Here is a 21,223-nt window from a genome sequence, read left to right as displayed (position 1 = left end):
ATCAAAGTTACTAAAAGGTACTGAAAGCAAAGGAAAGAAATAAACCAAAAAATGTGAATCCTAGAGGTAGACATGTTTAATTTGAGTCGTCTAAAGTTTCCCCCCAGCAGTGGAGGTGAGTTAAGTTCTCTTTCTAAAGTCTGTGTTACTCAGAACAATCCACATCCACAGAACACGTAGAGTTTAAACTGATGCTTTCTACAGATGAAATTTTAAAAAGTCCCCATGATCTCCTCACACATTTCTGAACTGAACCTCTCATTTTAGTGCCTCATTTTGTTCTCCTGTCTCCGAGTTTCCTTTTTGTAAATGTTACTCTTTGTATTTTTGAGAATAAGTTCATTTAAAAATCAAACAATTTAAAAAAAATAATGAAGTCTTGCTATGTCATAGGAGGTCAAAGTGTTTTTACAGGCACCAAAAAGTCTAAAGTAAATAGTAGCATGTGCTAATGAATAGAGCCTGCAATAGCGTACCATCACTTTATACATTAATACCTGATGCTGTTGACATACTATTGACATAAGAACCCCCCCGTTTTAAAAAGACTGATTCTCCACTGGCAAAAAGCACAAAACATCGGAAGTCTTTCCATTAAATTTCTGAAAAAAATATGAAGTCTTTGTTATCAGTACATATAAGTAAGCAAAAGAAGTGCAGAAGTCCCAATACGGGTGCAATTTGTCAGTTTTGACTAAGTGCTGAAATATTTTCACACTAATACTTCTGCATCATTCATTTCTCACTCAGCAGGACAACTGAAGAATCAGTTCATTGGAACTCAGTCCTCACAATCGGCAAATTCAACTTATTTATATGGCGAAATTCATGAATGTGGCTGTTTTCTAGTTTTTAAACAACATTTAATTGTACCAACATTACTTTGAAAGACTGAGAAGTGCAAGCATGCATACACACATACAAGTAAATAAACCTCAGTCAACACACCGTTGATGAAAAATGCACGAGTTAAAAAGAAACATAATCGTCATTATCATTCATTTGATTTCAAAAATTAAAGAATGTGAAAACATAACTAGACATGCAGCACGTTAACAAGAGTACACATCAAAATCATGTAATATTACGACAAATGAAGCACAAATTTTGGCACGTTTAAACACCAAGCCGTCACATTGCTCCCAGTATGACTGAAGAGATATGACACCCTTACTCACTAAAGTAAATGTGTAGTGTATTGTGAAGGATTCCAACAGCAGTTTTCCCCTTTCTTTCCCCGTTAAGTTGCTTCAAAATCACTTTATTCCACTGTGTGCGACACTATCTTGTTCCAGCTCCTTGTTGCATTATTTTATGCACATTTCCCCAAAAATTCAACCTGGTATATTTGGGTCTTTGGGATTTCCACGAGAATTTTCAGCCAAATTTGGCAGCACAGCGTGAGTTGGTACTAGTGTATTCTATTTCTACTACACAGCCCAGCCATGTACAAGTATAGCATCATTTTAATGAAATCATTTTTGTCGTAACTTGTTGTCTCACAACTGACTGAGGTTTAATTTAGTCCATCAAATCAGCTCAGGGTTTGAAACTATAATCCATACAGTTCACTGACGTACTTGTTGTTCTGCACATGTGGACACAGTGTAGCCACACATTAATCATTGGTATCAAACAACCATATATATATATACATATATACATATAGGAGATGGATTTATCCCAGACTGCTTCGCCTGCATTCAAATGACCTGCAGGAGGACTTTCATTTTTAGTGATCATAGGGGGTAAGTTTGTTTTTTCTGCTGCTCTAGTTCAAACAACACAAACAGGAGAATTATCAGTACATTCTGCACATTAAAGCCCTTCAGATCCACTGTAAATATAAGTTGAAGATGTAGCTTAATACATTCCCTGTGTGATATACCTCTCTGTGTCATCTCATCATGATAATCTGGACTCTTTGCCCCTCATGCATGTGATTGAAAAATCCAACTGCTGCAGTTGGCGCTCAACTTCTGATCAGCTTACACTCTGACAACAAAGTAAAAATGTCCAAAAAAAAACAAGTCAACCTACCGTGTTTGCGTCCACGCAACGCTTTTCCTTCACCTCCTCTTCAAACGTAGATTCCTCCACCTTTTCCTCTGCGCTCCCTCGTCACGCCTCCTCCGTCTTGGGTGAGTTTCCATCAGAAACTCACCCAGATTTCCCTCTAATCCTCCAAGTCCATCTGTTACTTTCCCTCCCCTTTGCTCCCTATACTGTGTCTATTCCTGCATCCCCAAAGCTCTCTCTCTCTCTTGCTTTTGCTTTCCTCATCTCTCCTCCTCTCTCAGTGATAACCTCTCTGACCTTCTGCGCCTATAGTGATTAATTTGGTGGCATGGTATAGAACAGCTTGGAGTGAGATGAGTGTGATAGTGTTGTCATCTCATGGTGCACGCTGCGTCTTAAACTTCGACCCTTCTTAGTACGAACCGACACAGCTGTACGCACAGAGGCCGACTTTAATGAGCAGAAAGACGCCAGTTGGGAATCTGTGATTGGAAAATTAGTGAAGCTGGAACAGCTCATTTAGAACAGTTGGCACATCCACGGTGGGAACGCAAATCTCTACTGTTGCCGTCCAAATAAACACATACAATGACCCAAACACGTCTTTAGCCATCCATCCATTGATCTTCTTTGGCTTATCCGTGGTCAAGCCCTGGTGGTCTAAGCAGGGCATTCCCAACGTCCTTCTACCCAGCAATATTGTCCAGTTCCGACTGGGGGATCTCGAGGCGTTCCCACGCCAGATGAGATGTGTAATCCCTCCAGCAGGTTCTAGATCTACCTCAGGGCTTCTTCACTATTGGACATGTTTGAAAAACCTCCAAAGGAAGGTGCCCAGGAGCCACCCTAGCCACCTCAGCTGGCTCCTTTCAACATGATATCCAAGCTCCTCACCTTATCTTCACAGCTGAGCCCAGCCACCCCATAGAGAAAGCCCATTCTGGTTGCTTCTATCTGTAATTAAAAAAAAAAATGTAATCACAACCCACAACTCATGACCACAGTCAAAGGTTGAAATGTAAATCAAGTGGTAGTCTTGCTAGTCAGACCATTATGTAGTACAGAATGGTCTGACTGCACCTCATCATTCTGCTACAGGGGGAAAATGCTCTGCTTTGTTTGCATTCCTTCAAACCCAATTGTCTTGGGCAGAGTTAAGTGAAAGATGTGGTGTCAGTGTTTCCACAAGTAACACTGGAATTGTTTTGTTGGAACATTTGCAGCAGGATGGTGAGCACTGTCATTAAAGTGGATCCAAATTCTTTGCAAAACTTTACATTTTCAGTGTGGTACTTTGCTGGCCCAGAGTTGTGGTTCTTGTTTCCTGTAGCAAAGTGGATTTTGATGAAGGTAACATGCAGTTTGAAAGAAGTGGCCAATGGAAGACTTATACCCGCAGCAGAGTCAGACTAACCAACTGCTAGATCAAGAGCTCTGCCTTCCAGCTCAGCTCCTTCTTCACCACAACAGTCTGGTCTCACATATGAACAAGATCCCGAGATACTTAAACTCCCGTGCTTGGGGTAGCAACTAACCCACCACGAGGGAGCAGTCCTCTGGTTTCCGGGAAAGAATCACAACTTCAAACTTTGAGGTGCTGACACTCATCCTGGCTACTTCACAACTGGCTGCAAACCTCCCCAGTGCTGCGAGTCTGAGTTTCCTCAACTGGACGGCTTCTTCACCTCAACTGCACCTTGAGATCTTGTCCATGAATATCCTAAACAGGATGGAGTCCAACACCCACCGGAAACATGTTTGACTTTGTGGTGAGAATGCGAACACAGCTCTCACTTTGGTCGTCCAAGGACTGGACCGCCCTGGTATTCGTGCAGTACCTCCCGCAGGGTTCCCAGGGAGACACAGTCGTAGGCTTTCTCCAAGTCCACAAAACACATCTGTACTTGAGACAGACTGCAAGTCAGCAAGGGTCAACTGTTTCACGGACTTCACAGTGTACAGCATTATCCATTACCAGCAGAGGTAAAGAGGAATCAGTGTGTGCAACATTTTCCATCAGTGTTACCAACACTGCAAAAATAAATAAATAAATAGTGCCTACTTAAACTTTTACAACCTCTATATACTAAGCATTTTTTCCACACTACTCTGTTTATCAACTCAGAAAAATGTTTCACCATGCCGACTGTATCTTCCAGCACCTTGCAAACAACTTTTAATCACTTTCTTTGTTGTTGTTTTTGGAGAAAACCTGCTGGACTGTTTTGGGGTTCCAAAAATCCAAAACCGAAAGCTGAAATCTCTCATTTACAAAAGTATTCAGATCTCCAGAAGCCTTGGAGTCATATAGGGTCAGTTGTTGCAGGCTAAGTACACCTGGATCTCTGCAGTTTATCCTATTCCTTCTGACAGATCCTCTCAGGCTTCATCAGATCAGATGGGAAGTGTGTGTGAACTGCAGTCTTCAGGTCTTCCCACAGGTGCTCTGAGGGGTTTAAGCTTCAGTTGGGTCACTCAGGGACAGTCAGAGATGTGTCCTGAAGCCACTCCACTGTTGTCTTGGTGGTTTGTTTGGGGTCACTGTGGTACTGAAAGCTCAACCATCATCCCAGTTTTAGACCTCAGCATCCCATAGCATGACGATGCCACCACCATGCTTGATGAGCAGTGCTTGGTTTTCTCCAGAGTTTTACCCAAATAGTAGTTTCTGTCACCTCAGACTACCTCTTTCTTTGTGCTCTCAGAGTGGCTCATTCAGCTTCATGTAGTGCTTTTGAGATGGCAGGTTGTTCTTCTCTTCAGAGAACTTCTAAAGTGCCTAACCACAATTTCATCGATGATGTCTGCAGAGAGTTCTTGGACTTCAAGGATCAGTTTTTGTTGTTTCTAGTTAATTCAACTAACCCCTAGTGAACTCAAGTCAAGTTCAAGACACATTAGAAGGATTATTAAAGCAAAATGGGACTACTTTCGCAAATAAGCGATTTGTTTTTAACTTTTAATACATTCACAAAAACATCTAAAGACCTGCTTTTAACTTGGTGATTATGGGTTACTGAAGGTCTGACTTTACTTATTTAGACGAAATTCAGAACGTGATAAAGTGTGCAGAAATTGAAGAGTTGTAAATTCTACCTGAGGCAACCCTCCAAGTCAGCTGCCATGGTCGTTCTTGTCCTCCATGTTTTATCGCACATTTTGATCTAGTGCAAGCTAAAAAGCTTTAATTACTTAAATGGTGTGCGGTCAGTAGGGAAAAAAAAAGAAAGAAGAAAAGGTATTTATAGCTGTAATTATTTTGAAAGTATACGACCGTAAATTGTTTAACCTGACTTGCATTTAAAAAAAAGAAAAAAAAAAGGGCAGCACAAGGACTCATCGTGTCCTAATGTAACACATGCTGAGCAAATGACAAATTCCCTGATCTGCCCCCTTCTGTTTTTAGACACTAAGCCCTCTCACCATGAATGGACAGACTCAGATCCGGCTCAACTGTCAATCCTATATTTTGTCCTTCCCTCAGCAAATGTCTGCAATGGCCTGAAATGACTCAACAGGCCTTACACTTCCAAGTTACTTGGAGGGAATCTTTCAATGGGTTAAAGAATGGTGAATCAAATAAACAGAGTTAAAGATTCCCGTCAGATATATGTCAACATAAATACAATTCTGCTTTTAATAGTTTGCAGCTTCATTACCTGATAACAAATTCTGAGGCACATTTTCCTCTCAATATTCATAAATATGGAAATGTCAGGATATTAGATGTCTTAAACTTCATCTTAAAGGTTTCAAACTAGCTTCAAAGTCTCAGATTCTGCTCATACATTTACATCAGGGGTCTCGAACTCCGGTCCTCGAGGGCCGCAATCCTGCATGTTTTAGATGTTTCCTTCTTCCAACACACCTGATTCAAATGATCAGCTCATCATCAAGCTCTGCAGAAGCCTGATAACGATCCTGATCATTTGAATCAGGTGTGTTGGAAGAGGGAAACATCTAAAACATGCAGGATTGCAGCCCTCGAGGACCGGAGTTCGAGACCCCTGATTTCCATCTACCACTGAGGGTGCAGAGACAACTTGTTTCCTTTAGAAAATAGTTGAATAATAGCTATTTAGTGTCAAACATTTCTGAGTGGATGTGGACTGTAATGCACAAAGAAATCAATAACCCATTAGAAGGATGTTTGTTATGGGTGTGGCCATATTTTTGAAATGTATTTTCCATTTAAGATGCGAATTAGAGGACATATTGAAGTGTTTCACAGAGCAACAGTTGCATTGTGTCTAAATTTGTGAGGTTTTATGGCCCTCTTGTGGTGAAAGTAAGCAAGTTGTAACTGGTTGGAAAATGAAGTTGGGCTCACAGGAAACGGCAATGAACAAGATGCAATTCACTTTAAAAAAAAAGCCAGATGTTTAAAAAAATAATGTGCATGTAAAATGAGACAAAGTGCTGAATAGACAGTCGCTTTGTGTATCATTTTATTTCTCAAATGTACTGTATACTGTCACAGTTTACAACACAGCCTTAAATTTAAATACACAGCAAAATAAATTGATTTCATACAAAATTAAATCTGGGAAATAACAATAGTCATTCTGATCCTTTTTTTTTTTTTGTAATCCCTTGAAGCTAAACTTTCTACTTATTTCCAGTTCATTTTCTTTACCCACGTTCACATTTAACTGAAAATACCCAAATCTACCAATTCAAAATAAGTGACTTGTTAAAAGTCATCAGTCTTGGCTGCTTTTAGCGTGGCTTTGATTTACTGATGTTTTCATGACTCATAAACTACCATTAATCCTGCTCCTGTCAAAATGTTGCAGCAGCTGTCTCTGCAGAGCTACAATAAGTGAAAAGGAAGGTGCAGCCTTTAGTTTACCTTTCATACAAGTGTATGTTGCAATATTTCCTTAATCGCACACCAAATAAATGAGGGGCAGCTACACACACACACACACACAAGATCCGCTCAGACAGCATGCGCATAAAAGAAGTTGATATGTTCAAATTCGGTTTTTATTTAGCCAACGCTGCAGCTAAACATAATACAATAATACATCTGTGTTTCCTGTCTAATTCCGGGACATACAGAGAAGACAATTCCACAATGAATCCATGACTACAAACCTAAACAGGGAAGATAAAGCCACCATTGGTTACAGAATTGATTCATGAAGCCATTTTTTGAATCAGATTAATCACCTTTGACATCACATGCGATTGATGCTATCAGGCCGACCTGTCCGATAGCAACACCAAAATGAAAGTTAACCTGAATTTGTCTGTGTCGGAGGCCAATATTTAATCAAGCAATAAATAAATCAATCAATAAATAGATCAATAAATAGTTACTTGTGATTGTAACACTCTGATATACAGTAGATTTCAAGGTTTATCTGTAAGTACTTCCACTATTTACATCAGCACAATATATATATACTGCACACTCACTGTGTGCACACAGGTCGCACATACTGTCCGTCTTGTACAAACACATGCACACCTAATGAAAACCTACCATGACGTGTTTACCAGTCAGTGTTTCTTCACACAACACTCAAATACACAGCAATTCCTCAGGATTTCAACACAGACACTCACACTTAGGTACTCTCTGTTTCTCAGACTTTTGCACAAAAACAAAATTCCCACAAATTGGTTTCAAATGAGAAGTAGACAGTTTTGCGCATATTTTGTGTGTATATCTGTTAATATATATTAAGCTGTATACATTTATTTATGGGCATTTACTAGATAGATGTGTCTGCATTTCAAGGGCGTGAGGGGCGATAAGTGTAAGCTGAGGAGCCGAAGGGTTTAGAGGATCATCAAGTGGTTTTTGCATGTTTTGGCCCTTAACGTTGCATGCAAGTAACACTGCCTGTCGTCTAAAGTTTATCACATTTTTAAAAGTTGTAATTGACTTTCCAGGCAGCCACTGATTTGAGTTCAACATGCCAATACTTAGACTACTTTACTGTGAAAAGCAAAGTAGCCCTGTTGCATGTACATACAATTTCAAGCAGATAATCTTGCAAATTAATAACTGCAATTTGAGAAATGCTCACTTCTTGGTGCATTAAAGAAAACTTTAACTGAAGAAAAAAAAAAAGACAAATTCAGCTTACTTTTTAAAATGGTGTGACTGTGAAACTAAATCAAACAACAAAATCAAATAAAGGTGTGCCTTGCAAGCCTCTTCCCACGGGTTTAATGACATGACAAACAGAAACCAGTGGCTACCTGTGAGCTACAGTGGAAAGTAATCTTTAAACGTTATTGCTGTTTTGTAAATAGTTGGATGACTATCATTCATACACTGCACAAGAGGGCTAAAAAATGTATAATTTCCCTGTGTGGTGCTTTAATTATCTTGTCTAACTTGCAAAGATACATACCTACACCAGGCACTATTTTCAGATGAAGGTCTAGCATCAAAACATTGCACTAATAAATGTATCTTTGCAAGTCAAACAGTGTGCGGGAGTCTGCTTAAATTGTTTGGATTCGCTTGTCCCTCTCCTATGTGCTTGCCTCATGAAATACATGTAATAGAGGTTCTTTTGCTTTAATTATCCTCCCCCAAAATCCAAATGAAATTTCAGTTTGAATTTACGAAAGAAACATTATATTTCTAGATGTCAGAACAGGAAAGGATTGGCGTTTTTGTTCACCGTCTCCTCCGAGTTGCTGCCTGAGAAGACTCCACCTCCAGTCTGTGGAGTGGAACCTCTAAAGTCACCCACTGCTGCTGAGTGACTCCCTCCAAATAAACTAGACTGAGCCATTCCTGTTCCCAGCAAGAGCGACCCTGGATATCCAGGTTGCACCACTGCCCCTCCTCCACAGGGGGAGATCATGTTAAGTCCCATTTGTGGACTCCCTCTGACAGAAATGGGTTGCACCATCCCAGTTTCTGGAGCCACCTGAGCTGCCTGAAGCATATTGACAGCAGAATGAGACACTCCCAGAGTATGTGACGGTAGCTGAAAAAGGGGCGCTTCACTGGCAGCTCCAAAAGTGGGATAGGATGCACCATGGGAGGACGCTAGAGTGGAACCAAAAAGATTGTAGTGTGGGGCTGATGTTTCAGCAAAAGCAGCTGATCTTACCATAGGGCCAGATGCGACACCCCTTGCTTTGAAAGCGCCTGGGAAACGAGGAAGAGTGACAGGAGGATGGAGAGATGAGGGGGAGGAGTAAGGGAGGGATGCACAGTTCGAAGCATTCCAGTAAAGAGAAAATGCACCAAAGCAGAGCAGAGAGAGGGGTGAGAAGAGTTATACATCTGCTGGTTAATATACACTAATCTCTACACAGAGTAACTTCAATAGGTCACTAATGCTCGCACACGCACATACATAACAACATCTATACACTACAGCGAGACCACAGGGGAGGAATGGCAAGACACATGATCACAGTAAGCTTTTCCATACAAATCGATTGATATATATTTGTCAGTCACACAGTCTCCACCCCTCTCTCTCGGTCTGTTTGTCCCTAAACTGCAGACTTCTGCCGATCAGCAGTGGAATGCATATGAAATATCACCACCAAGTGACTAATGTTTAGCATCTCAGTGATTTTTCAGTCTTCGAGGTTGTACATGCATCCATTTGAGTCACGCACACCACAAATAATTCCATGTGTAGCCTTTGTCAAAAATGTTCTTTGTCACCCAGAGTGAAGCATTTTTTCCGTCCTTACCGATGGCTTGTGTTTGTGGGGCGAGCGTGTTGATGAGGGGGCGCTGTCTGGGTTTGGGGTTAGAGGAAAACAGATCGTCCAAGTCAACCAGCGACGCCCCCGCTGAACCCAAGAACAAAGCAGTCTTTCTGTACATCTCCTCTTCTTGCACTGTTCGCTTTCCTGCAATAAAATAAAGGTCCAGTTCTACTCTAAAAGGTGTTTTCTTTTGGGGACAGGTCAGGGAGGAAGAGAGAGCAAAGCGGAAGAGAAGGTTAATTGATTAAGACTGTTAGGCAGCAGCTCAATGCTGGGAAAATGGAGGGGAAATGGAGGAAAATGGTCAGACATGCAACTGACCTTTCATGGAGACAAGAAAAGCGTATAATCACACAAAAATGCACAGAAACACAGCTACAGGCACACAGTTTAGTTTTCAGAGTCACCATGTCCAGCTGAGCACTAAGCCAGCAGGCTTAGACTCCTATTGGTTAAAAACAAACATACATTTTAGAACACACATTTTACAACAAATATTTAGTTGATTTAATCAGAACAGAGGATTGTATTGCTACGTACGAAGTAGACGATGAGGGTTTGCTCTTAATGGATGAAACAAGGAACATGTACTCAGAGCATTTCATGTGACTTACCTGTGCCATTGCCGCTTGTGCTGCTTGGTGCACCCCAGGGATCACTGGTTTTAGATGCTCCATCTCCAAAGGGGTCACTGGATGGGGAGGAGTCTGAGGGTGGAGCAGGTGTACCCCACGCATCATCTGTGTTGGCTGGAGCTGAAGCTAAGTGGGTAAATAAATCAGGCTTAAATGGGAGGCAACAGAACTGTACAGTAAGTGACAACATTTTCATCTAATGGCTTATTTCACTGATGATATATTCTGAACATGAGGTTCATTTCTGAACTTTTGACCATATTAAACAAACTTTATCTGTAAATAGAAATCCTATCATTCACCCATTCACACACATTGATGGAACAAGAACTGGTAACCAACCTTGCAATTTGTTGACATCCAACTCTATCTCCTAAACAACAGCTACCAGCTGCAAGTGATGCTAAATGGTTTGAGGTAGTTGTTGGCTACTTGTACGATCAAGACTCTTGCTCTATGATCCGACAGCCTAGTCAGGACACCAATTCCCACTCTAACTTGTGAAGATTCTGGTGTCACAGAGATTATGACCCCAATTTACTGTATGACCATGTGCCATCACATGATCATATTCCTGTTTAGGCAGGCTCTGGAAAGAGCTCCTAAGTGAACCTTGAGTTTAGAATGTTTTATTGTCAAAGTTAGGAATGTCCCAAGACCAGTTGTAAGATCAAGACTGTCAAGGGAAATTTGAAGTGATTGTTAACAACACAAAACCATACCAAAATCTTGGACTGCAGTTGTAGTCTTGCAGATATATGAACAAAACTCCCCACAATTTGCCATAAGATGGTCCACTGGTATGTCGGTGGACTATCTTTGTTAAAGTACAGGTTAAGTACATTTTGGTCGCTGGGTGAGATCATTAAGTCTAATAAAAGTCTCTGTCATGGTGCTACTTTACCAGTTAAACTCCCAAAATTCTTGCCAACATGGAAGTGCCTGCCTCCTCAGGTCCCTACAATATGAAACAGTAAAATGCTCTACCTGGTGGTGCAAACAGGTAGTACAGCTAATCTACAACATTTGAAGTGCTTATTATGGTTTCAGGTATTGGCAGATTGTGAATACTAAATGACTTGGATTTGGAACAAAGAGAAACTTGATCAGGACATTCCTCATATAAATCTATTTTCAAGTTTCAATAATGACCATCTATGGCCGTTGGTGTGTTTCTTACCTGGGGCTCCCCATGGGTCATTGTCTGTTTTGGATGTATCCCCAAATGGATCAGCATTGTCAAGAGGTGAGGAGGCACTTGCCCCATTCCCCCAGGGATCTCCACCCTTTGTCTCATTTGGAGCAGATGCTGACCCCCAGGGATCTGACCCAGTGCCAGGTGGAGAACTTGCCGTTGCCCCCCATGTATCTGCCCCACCTTGAGGTGAGCTCACTAGTGGGGCATTGAAGGGATCTGAGGCATCATCTTTTGGTGGACTGGATGGCACTGTGAATGGGTCCTCTTTAGGGGGTGTTGCTGGTGCAGCAAAGGGGTCATCGTTTGTAGGTTTGGGTGGTGTCGAGAAAGGATCTTCTTTAGGGGGTGATGTTGGTGCAACAAAAGGGTCTTCTTGTGAAGGTTTGGTTGGTGCAGAGAAAGGATCTTCTTTTGGGGGTGTTGTTGGTGCAGCAAAAGGGTCACCTTGTGAAGGTTTGGTAGGTGCAGAGAAAGGATCTTCTTTAGGGGGTGTTGTTGGGGCAGCAAAAGGATCATCTTGTGTAGGTTTGGATGGTGTAGAAAAAGGATCATCTTTCGGGGGTGTTGTTGGTGCAGCAAAAGGGTCGTCTTGTGTAGGTTTGGTTGGCGCTGAGAAAGGATCTTCTTTAGGTGGCGTTGTAGGAGCAGTGAAGGGGTCATCTTTTGTGGTACTGAATGGGTCATCTTTAGGTGTACTGAAAGGATCGTCTTTTGGGGTATTAAATGGGTCGTCATTTGAGGTTTTGAAACGATCATCTTTTGGAGCATTGAAGGGATCATCTTTCGGAGCATTAAATGGATCATCTTTTGGAGCATGAAATGGATCATCTTTCGGAGCATTAAATGGGTCATCTTTCGGAGTATTAAATGGATCATCTTTTGGAGCATTAAACGGATCATCTTTCGGAGCGTTAAATGGATCATCTTTCGGAGCATTAAATGGATCATCTTTGGGTGCATTAAATGGATCGCTATTAGAAGAACTGAATGGATCTGGTTTATCTTTTGGAGCAGCAAAAGGATCCTCTCTGTCTTTGGGGGCATTGAATGGGTCTGAACTGTCCTTTGGGGCATTGAAGGGGTCATCTTTCGATGCACTAAAAGGATCAGGTTCCGCAAAAGGATCTTCTCCATTCTTTGGTGGTGAAAACTGATCTTCATCAGTTTGTTTTGCTGCAAATGGATCTTCATCAGTTTCAGCTGGAGCCCCCCATGGATCACTGCTGGCTGCTGTTTCAGTTGTATTGGGGCTTGTGGGTGCGCCCCATGGACCTGCGGCCTCTTTAGGTTCTTTTGGTGCCCCCCATGCATCTGTTTTTTCTTCCTCCTCTGCTTTATCTCCTCCCCAAGCACCAGCAACATCATTGCCTTTGCCTGCATCTTCCCATTTCAGCTCATCTTCGCTCAACTTGGCCTAGGATATAAAAAGTGCAAACTAGTGAACACAAGCACTTGTTAAGTGGTTCTTACCTGGTCTAACAAAATTGATCTTGTTTACATGTGAGATTGAACTGATTTAAGTCAAGTAATCAACCATGCTATAGTGCAACAGTTAAGCAACTGTAGCTTAATTTGGTTTGATAAACTTTGCTATGTTAGATAGGGAGCTCGAATATGTCTACTTTTTTTTTTTTTTTTTAACATCACATTATCCTATTTTTTCATTGACATTATTTCTGAGGCACCCTTTTGCAGTGTTGTGGTACCTGATAGGCTTATATTGGTGTGGTGTTGATGCTACTATGGCCACTTGCTATAGCTGTTCAATATCAATGCTGGCACTCACCCTTCTCTCAGTTTCTTTTTTGTCAGCTTCCTGTTTAAGTCGCTCTTCTTTCTTCGCAGCGAAGGAAGCAGTCAAGTCCGCCACAGAAGGTATGTTGTCCAAGGATGGAAGACCTGTTGCCCCGGGAACATAGCACGGCTTGTAACTGGGATCCTTGACGCTGTCCGCAGATGAGGCTGATTAGAAGGAATGAAAAAGGGATTCAAAAATAGCCATGAGAGAGACAAACATGAAAAAGCAACTAAACAAAAACGAGTAAAACAATGGGTATTTCCAAGTGATACTTTAGGACAGAAGATCTCACCCGCAGAACTTTTTGATGTCTTTTCTCTGGTTTTGACAGCAAAATCTCTCTCTTCCTTCAGTTTGTCATCATCCTCCATAAGAACAAGGACGACCTTGGCCTTTTCTCTCACATTCGAACCCTAAAACAGATACAGCTACATCAGACTTTGATTTGGCTTTGACTATTAAGGTAAAATTCTACCTCAACTTGAGAAACTCATTCTTGAAACAAAACTCAAAGACAACAAATCCAGACTGCCTGTTTTCATTGTTGTTGTGAACCTGGCCTGGAGGTAAAGTAGCATGAATATCATATTGCCAGTAATGGATAACCTTAATGCATAGCATACAACCATTTAATGGAAGCTAAAATGATGCAACCTTTAGACATCATCGTGAAACATCATGTATCACCTGATCTTTGCCATCCTTTTCTACGAAGCGGTACTCTGTGAGGGCTTTGACGATGTAGATGTTATCTTTCATTTTCAGAAGCACACGATCATCACCGGTCTTTAATAGGTACTCCAGCAGTGTCAGGGACTAGGATTAAAAACATGACCACATAAATTTATGAAAGAGAAAAATATATACAGTTGGACTAAACAAACTGTCAGTTTGTATAGTTTTCAGAAAAACTGGTGCAATTATGCCTTGTGATTTCAACCTTTGACATAGACAAGGGACAAAACAACAACAGTGAAAGGACAAAAATTATTACATTTTTGTAAAATAAATACTTTTTTATTAACTACTTTATTTTTAAAGGTATAATCATTTTCCATCCATCCATTATCTATACACCGCTTAATCCTCATTAGGGTCGCGGGGGGGGCTGGAGCCTATCCCAGCCGACTTAGGGCGAAGGCAGGGGACACCCTGGACAGGTCGCCAGTCTATTGCAGGGCCACACTTAGAGACAGACAACCACCTACGGACAATTTAGAATCACCAATTAACCTCAACATGTTGTTGGACTGTGTGGGAGGAAGCCGGAGAACCCGGAGAGAACCCACGCTGCACAGGAAGAACATGCAAACTCCACGCAGAAAGATTCCGGTGCCCCCACCGGGATGCGAACCGGCAACCTTCTTGCTGCGAGGCAACAGTGCTACCAACTGTGCCACCTTACAGCCCTATAATCGTTTTGCTGCACCAAAATATTTTTGAGTTCTCTCTTTTGATAGACATGGTCATGCCTTTTCCATAGATGTGCAGGACTTTATGCTGCTGTGAAAAATGAGATCACAGTGATTAAAAGTGTGACAAAAACCACTGATATCATTTCCCTACTTAGACCACCATTGCACTATGGGTTTGCATCAAGGTTTATTGTGATATGTGACCGACAGCCAGAACAAGCTTCTCCTCCAGAGTCCTGCTCGAAACAAGCAGTGAAAGTTATGGTGCCTTTCTGAAAAGTTCAGAGATTTTTAACTAGAAGCGGCTGAGCAAAAAAGCAGAGCGCTGTGAAAAAAGATGCTGGGTGCATCGCTTTTTCTGTAGTTTCACAGATATACCCTATCCTCATTGGGAACAATTTTTTAAAAAGCCACCGGTTTGCGGAAAAATCCTTGTGTGGACACTATTTTTTCAGTGTTACTGCTACTCCTTCTACCCTTCACCTTATGTATGTGTCTCCAGTTCCTGTCATCTTTCAGCCGTTTCCAGAGCATTGTCATGATCTCGTTGCAGGCCACCACATTGTAGGTCAAGTCAGAGATGTCAGCCATCTGAGAGCTGGAGGGGCCCCATGGGTCGTTGGATGTTGCCTCTCTCACCTGCAAAAGGACCAGAGTGAGAGCTGTTAGCATCAAAAGCAGCCACAGGAAGGACAAGGTAGTGGAAATCTAAAAGCTGGAGACCCCAGCTCATGAGAATAAAGCTGACTTTAGGATTTTGAGGGACGGGCAGCAGTGTAGCATCTCCTTTCATTGTGCTACTGAAAAAAGGTAAGTAATCAGTTGGATATTATTGATCATGTCTCAGCAGATCAGCATTTTAGGATCCCCATTTTCCACTGACTCAAAAAACAAACAAACCTCAACCTCAGAACTCAAAAGCCCACTGTAACATAAGTCTGTTTCAGTGTTGTGGAATTATTGAACCATCAGTTTGTCTTTTGCTTGATCTTTAAACTCACCACTCATCTGACCCTTTTCAGTCATTGTATTAATGTTTATAATGATGCAACACATTCACCGTTCAATAAAATGTGTAGAAAATGATCCACAAACCATTTTTGCTTTTCTTACAAACAAATGCTTTAAATGCCATCTTGAAAGGATATCATAGAATACAATAACGAAATATTTAAGTCACTGGCTAAGGTCATATCAGACAGAGATACTGGGATGATTAGGATTCACACAGTCACCAAGCACTCAAATCTAGTTCCTCTTACCTTGACCTCGGCCTCAGAGTAGTTCTGGACCAGGTTCTTCAGCTGTCGGCGGAGCATAGAGGACGTCATGGTGTCTGGCGGGGAGGTGGGGAATCAAACCACCCTGATCTAATTTGGAGAAAACATATGAACATTGCTGCATACTCAAAGGGTTGATACACAGACTGGACAAAAACAAACAACATATTGAGAGCTGCCACTATTAGTTGGCGTAATTCATGACACTGAAAATGTATCTGCATCAAGATTATAACCAACATTATTTTTTATTTTTAAACGTGATTTATTGTTGTTCTTCCTTCGTGTCACTGAGCAATGGTTGTCATGATATCAGCTGTTTTTTCCTTTAGTCATTGGTCAGCTACAGTTTTAGAAGATGGCCGCAGCAAAGTCTGATTCAGATCAGTGTTCAAGATTCAAAAGCCTGAAAGCTTCAAAAGTCTGGGAGTACTTCAAATGATCAGATAACAAAAAGGTGGTTTGCAGAATTTGGATGGTAAACCAAAGCAGCACAAATACTTGAGAGAAAACACACAGGAGGCACTTAACATCCGTGTTCTTCTCTCCTGCTCTCTGTGCTCACATACACTGTATATTAATAAGGCCGAATTCCCAATAAAGCTGTTCTCATTTGTGTATTTTTCTGTTTGAGTTGTCAGACAGCGTAACAACGAAATAGTGACTGAAACGCAGCACACTAGGATTACAGGTTTCACTATGCACATGAATTCATGTCACGCTTTTGTGAGACGGTATGGCCTAAAACAGGGGTGTCGACATCCGATCCTCGAGGGCCGCAATCCTGCATGTTTTAGATGTTTCCCTCTTCCAACACACCTGATTCAAATGATCAGGATCGTTATCAGACTTCTGCAGAGCTTGATGATGAGCTGATCATTTGAATCAGGTGTGTTGGAAGAGGGAAACATCTAAAACATGCAGGATTGGGGCCCTCGAGGACCGCATTTCGACACCCCTGGCCTAAAAGCTACTTCTAAAGTCAAGGAACAATGACACAATAATGAGAAAAAGAGCTATTTTAGCTGCTCTGTGCTTGTAAAATATCTACTGTGTTCATGTTTGTTTAATATACAGACTAAACCTTATTACAGGCTTCAACAGAAACTTGGATTTCTTTGGAGGTTAACTACTGACCTAAAAAATGAGCCCTCTATTATATTTATTTTTATCATGTCTGAGTTTGCAGTTTGACTCAGTTTTGCACTTTAATATGTATATGTACTGTTTCTACTTTGTACCGTGCTGCATTATACAATGACATCCAGTTAGTCATAGGAAAATTAACTAAAATAAAAGGGTAATTGACCTTTTTTGGAGAAAAATGTTCATTGTTTAGATTAATAAACTAACTGGGAAATTAGTAGATAGATTACTCGAAAGGAAAATAAGCTGTTATTGGGAGCCCTAAAGCTCTGCCTTTTAAAAAAAATGTGCCTCTGTAACAGTCTAATTTTTTGCTGCTTATGAGCTGCTGGCTCAGTTAGCATTCATCCTGCTGACCTCTCTTCCTCCTGCCTGCATTGGTTTGTCTCAGGATGTCAGAAACCAGATCCTGCAGCTGTGGGGACGAGCCAGTCAACATAAAAAAAAAATGAGCTGAGGTGATGGCTGGCACTGCGGGACAATGGCAAGCAGACAAATACAAAGACAAAGCTGAACTACACCTGCTGTAGGTGACAGCTTTCATCCATCACTTTGTCATAATCGCTGCAACAAACACAGATCCTCACCTAGGTAGATATGTGGCTGAGCTACAAGGCCTATGCTGAAGCCAACTTCTAATTTGTACATTATGGGGATGGTTAATAGGACTTTTCAGTAACTAACAACAACTGACTGACTTTCTAACCATATTTTAATGATGTAAAACTGTGCAACGCATTTTGGGTAAACCATTCATGCTGTTTTAAACCCAAATTGAAATTTGTTAAGCCTTTATTTTGTTTGCTAAAATACTTTTTTCAAGGCCACATAAGACCAAGTCCAGCTCAGAACCCCCCATATGCATTGAAGTCGAGTCTGGACTAAACTGTCCTCCTTCACAAGTCAGAGAATGTCTTTGAAAGACTCTATTGTCTCTGTTGGACAATCTAGTCCAGATTTGACAATCAACATATCGTGATATCGTGATTGTAGATCTGGACCAGGTCTAATGTGGTCTATGTGGGGGGAAAAAGGTAATAAAATCTCCCTTTTTGTTGCAGCTACAGTGTACTGCAGATTTGACCAGTCGATATATAGTGATTTTTCACCTGGACCTGGACCACATCTAATTTGGTCGACATGAGAAAAACAGCAGTGAAATCCCTTTCATTTTGCACTTTTACAACAAGAATAAAGGTGTTGTGAAGATTTTTTTAGTGTCTGGCAAAGTGTAGTCCAGATTGGGCAAATCTATATATTGTGGTTGAAATATGAACCAGGACTAATGTGAAATACATGCAAAAAAAAAAGAGGATTTTTTTTTTTTTTTTAAAAGATTTGACCTGTCTGTATGGTTTTAGATGTGGAGAATGTCTAATGTAATTTTGATGTGAAAAACAGCAGTAAAATCTCTGTATTTGCACTTTCACAATTAGATATTTCACAAATCAGAAGCTGTGTTTTCTAGAGTTTTAGTAGTTTTAGTTTGTTTGGCATGATCTGGTCCAGATTTGACCGGGATGCATACTGTGGCTTTATATGTGTACCAGGTCTAATGTGATATACATGCAAAAACAAGCAGTGAAATTTCTCTATTTTGGACTTTCGCAAATATATATAAAATATGCATAAAAATAGAAATAAATAAAAAGTTGCCTGTGTTTAAACGTCTCTTTAGCCTCTGTGGGACAATCTGGTCCAGATTTGACCAGTTTATATATAGTGGTTTTAGGTTTGACCCGGTCTACTGTGGTCTACGTGCAACAAAAGAAGTGATATTTCCCTCTTGTCACTACAACGAATAAAGAAACGAACAAATATTATGTCTGCGTGACTGCAAAGCTGAACTGCACCTGCTGTAGGTGACAGCTTCTGTCTGTCACTTTGTCATAATCACTGCGACAAACACATTCTCACCTCGGTCAGCTAACTATCAGGCTAAGCTACAAGCTAGTTAGCAACAGCGTCCTGAGGCTGATGTTGGGAAATAAGAGCTAAAACCTCATTTTTCAAGCAGCAGCATAAACAACCTGAGCTGTCTCAACTGTGAGTCGTCTTTCTTGTATTTATCGTGTCTGCCTGCGTCTTTTCAGCACCTCGGAGAGCGACTGGAGACGGCCAGCAGCCGTCAACATGGCTAGCGGCCAGGCTCCGCTGCTGTCAAGCCAGCGAGAACCAGCTTAACAGCCGACTTGACAGACCGAAGGAGCAGCTTTATTCCAATAAACTGCCGCTGTGTTTCGTTCGAAACGACACCCGCTGAGTTCACGTTACTTCGTGCATAAAAGGTGCGCGTGTAAAGCAAAAATAAAGCACTAACCATGAGCAGATATTCAGGAATCTTCGAGGAGGGGAGACGACACGACGCTGCGTTTCCGCTTCCGCAGTTTACGGCACCTGTCAGGCCACGCCCCCTCTCTCTTATTTATTTACTTTTTTTTTTTTTTTTGCTTTTCCCTTAGATCACCAACTGTTTGAAACAATTGTACCCCTTTCATTCTTAAAATCAAGACACAAACTTAATATTGAATTAAAAGCACTTTCCTTGGAATACAGTACCATTTACACCATATCAAATACACTGGGTTAATATGTAGGTTCAACGCAAGCTGTTGGACCTGCTAAATCCTAAACCACAAACTCCAGAGGTGTCGTTAACATCTTTACACACCGGTGGTTCAGCCCAGTCCAGCAGTTTGTTAATTTTAACCTGATACCTGCACTGTTATTTCACAGACCTTTCATGTTATTTCAGTGAACTAGCTATGTTCATTGGATTTAGTCTAATACATAATGATTGACAGCTATAATCACGTGTGAAGGTGCATCTTAGTAATAGCTGTTTTTAATACCTTTTAGTTTATTGTTCCTTTTTTTGTCGTTAACTTAAATTACCATTTGTGTAAAACAGTTCTGGACTATTGTTTTTGAAATTGTAGCAGAAAGCTAATATTTTGTGCCTTAATATTACATTTCAAGCACATTTCATGAAAGTAAATGATCATATAGACTCATTGTTGACTAATGTTAACTGCCTTACAGAGGTCACAAGATAAACATATTCAATTTATTTCAGTTGGCTTTTTTGGATGTTAGTTTCTTCGCTAATATTTAAATAGCCGCAAAATCATTTTACTGGTGGAAGACATTAAGAGAAAGGGTTTTGAGGTATTCTGGTGTTATATTTTACACTTCAAAATAACCCTTTTTTTCATAAAAAGATAAATATAGAATTTTTGTGTTGACATGAATTTCAGATTTGTGATCAATTATGTGCATCATCTTATACAGTGGTATCATAGCGACAGCTGGTAGTACTACATTTGTAGTGATCATAATGTATTGTGAGTTCAGTTCCACCCTTGTCGACACTGCGGTTCTGCAAAGGTCTGAATCCCCTCAGTCAGATCATCTCAAAGAGAAGCAACAGATATAGATTCAACCATGAGTGACCTCCTGTACAGGGATGACCTCCATCTGTGTTGCAGGAGCGAGCTCAGATACTGAACAGAATCCTCAAATTCTCAGGCCTCTGGTAGAGGATCTGAAACAGACAAATTTGTGTAAAACAGTTCTGCGTCTTTTATTTCAGGATTTAAAGGATTTTCTACAATACTACATTTCAAACAGTTTCATGAGAGTAAAGTACCATTCATATTTTTTTTTGTGGCTCATTTTGGTACACAAAAGCCTTCCTAAGAAAAGCACCGAACAGTGACATTGTTAGCCCCAATATAAAGAAACTAATATTTTCTGAATACCCTCGATCTCTCGCTTTTTTTTGTTTGTTTGTTTCCCAGTTGAGTTCAAAGATGTACGTTGCTTTGGATAAAAGCGTCCGCTAAATGAAATTGTAGAATTGTAGAGTTCAAACTCACCTGTCATTCTGACAATGGTAAAAGGTAAATGGTCTGCACTTATATAGCGCTTTTCTATCTTAGGGGTACTCAACAATGCTTTCTCATTCACCCATTCACACACACATTCATACACCAAGGCGACAGCTACCATGGAAGGTGCTGCCTGCCATT

General features: G+C 40.9%; 1 protein-coding gene across 2 annotated transcripts; it reads right to left on the bottom strand.

Annotated features, from left to right (window-relative positions):
* Positions 1-9,261: 9,261 nt before the first annotated feature.
* epn1b (epsin 1b) lies at positions 9,262-19,560 on the bottom strand. Of its 2 annotated transcripts, none has more exons than XM_008293656.1 (9): positions 19,513-19,560; positions 16,029-16,136; positions 15,250-15,405; positions 14,039-14,167; positions 13,644-13,764; positions 13,340-13,515; positions 11,536-12,967; positions 10,335-10,481; positions 9,262-9,864 (listed from the first exon to the last, which is right to left on the bottom strand). In XM_008293656.1, exons 2-9 carry the CDS (start codon positions 16,095-16,097, stop codon positions 9,617-9,619), a joined length of 2,478 nt encoding a protein of 825 aa, XP_008291878.1. In that variant the 5' UTR covers positions 16,098-16,136; positions 19,513-19,560; the 3' UTR covers positions 9,262-9,616. The 2 variants fall into 2 exon arrangements, with proteins under 2 accessions (XP_008291878.1, XP_008291880.1); XM_008293658.1 differs by having other exon boundaries at positions 9,819-9,907.
* Positions 19,561-21,223: the final 1,663 nt, after the last annotated feature.

Source organism: Stegastes partitus, unplaced genomic scaffold (assembly GCF_000690725.1).
Source record: "Stegastes partitus isolate 25-593 unplaced genomic scaffold, Stegastes_partitus-1.0.2 Scaffold900, whole genome shotgun sequence".
Lineage (NCBI taxonomy): Eukaryota > Metazoa > Chordata > Actinopteri > Pomacentridae > Stegastes > Stegastes partitus.
The sequence above is the reverse complement of the archived record's forward strand: the minus strand, read 5'-3'. Positions and strand labels throughout refer to the sequence as shown.

Excerpts from the sequence above, each read along its gene's own strand:
- epn1b (XM_008293656.1), bottom strand. The coding sequence starts at position 16,097 with ATGACGTCCTCTATGCTCCGCCGACAGCTGAAGAACCTGGTCCAGAAC. Across the intron at positions 15,406-16,028 it reads ACTCTGAGGCCGAGGTCAAG|GTGAGAGAGGCAACATCCAA; the intron begins GTAAGAGGAACT and ends GTCCTTTTGCAG. Across the intron at positions 9,865-10,334 it reads CACAAGCGGCAATGGCACAG|GAAAGCGAACAGTGCAAGAA; the intron begins GTAAGTCACATG and ends ATTTTATTGCAG.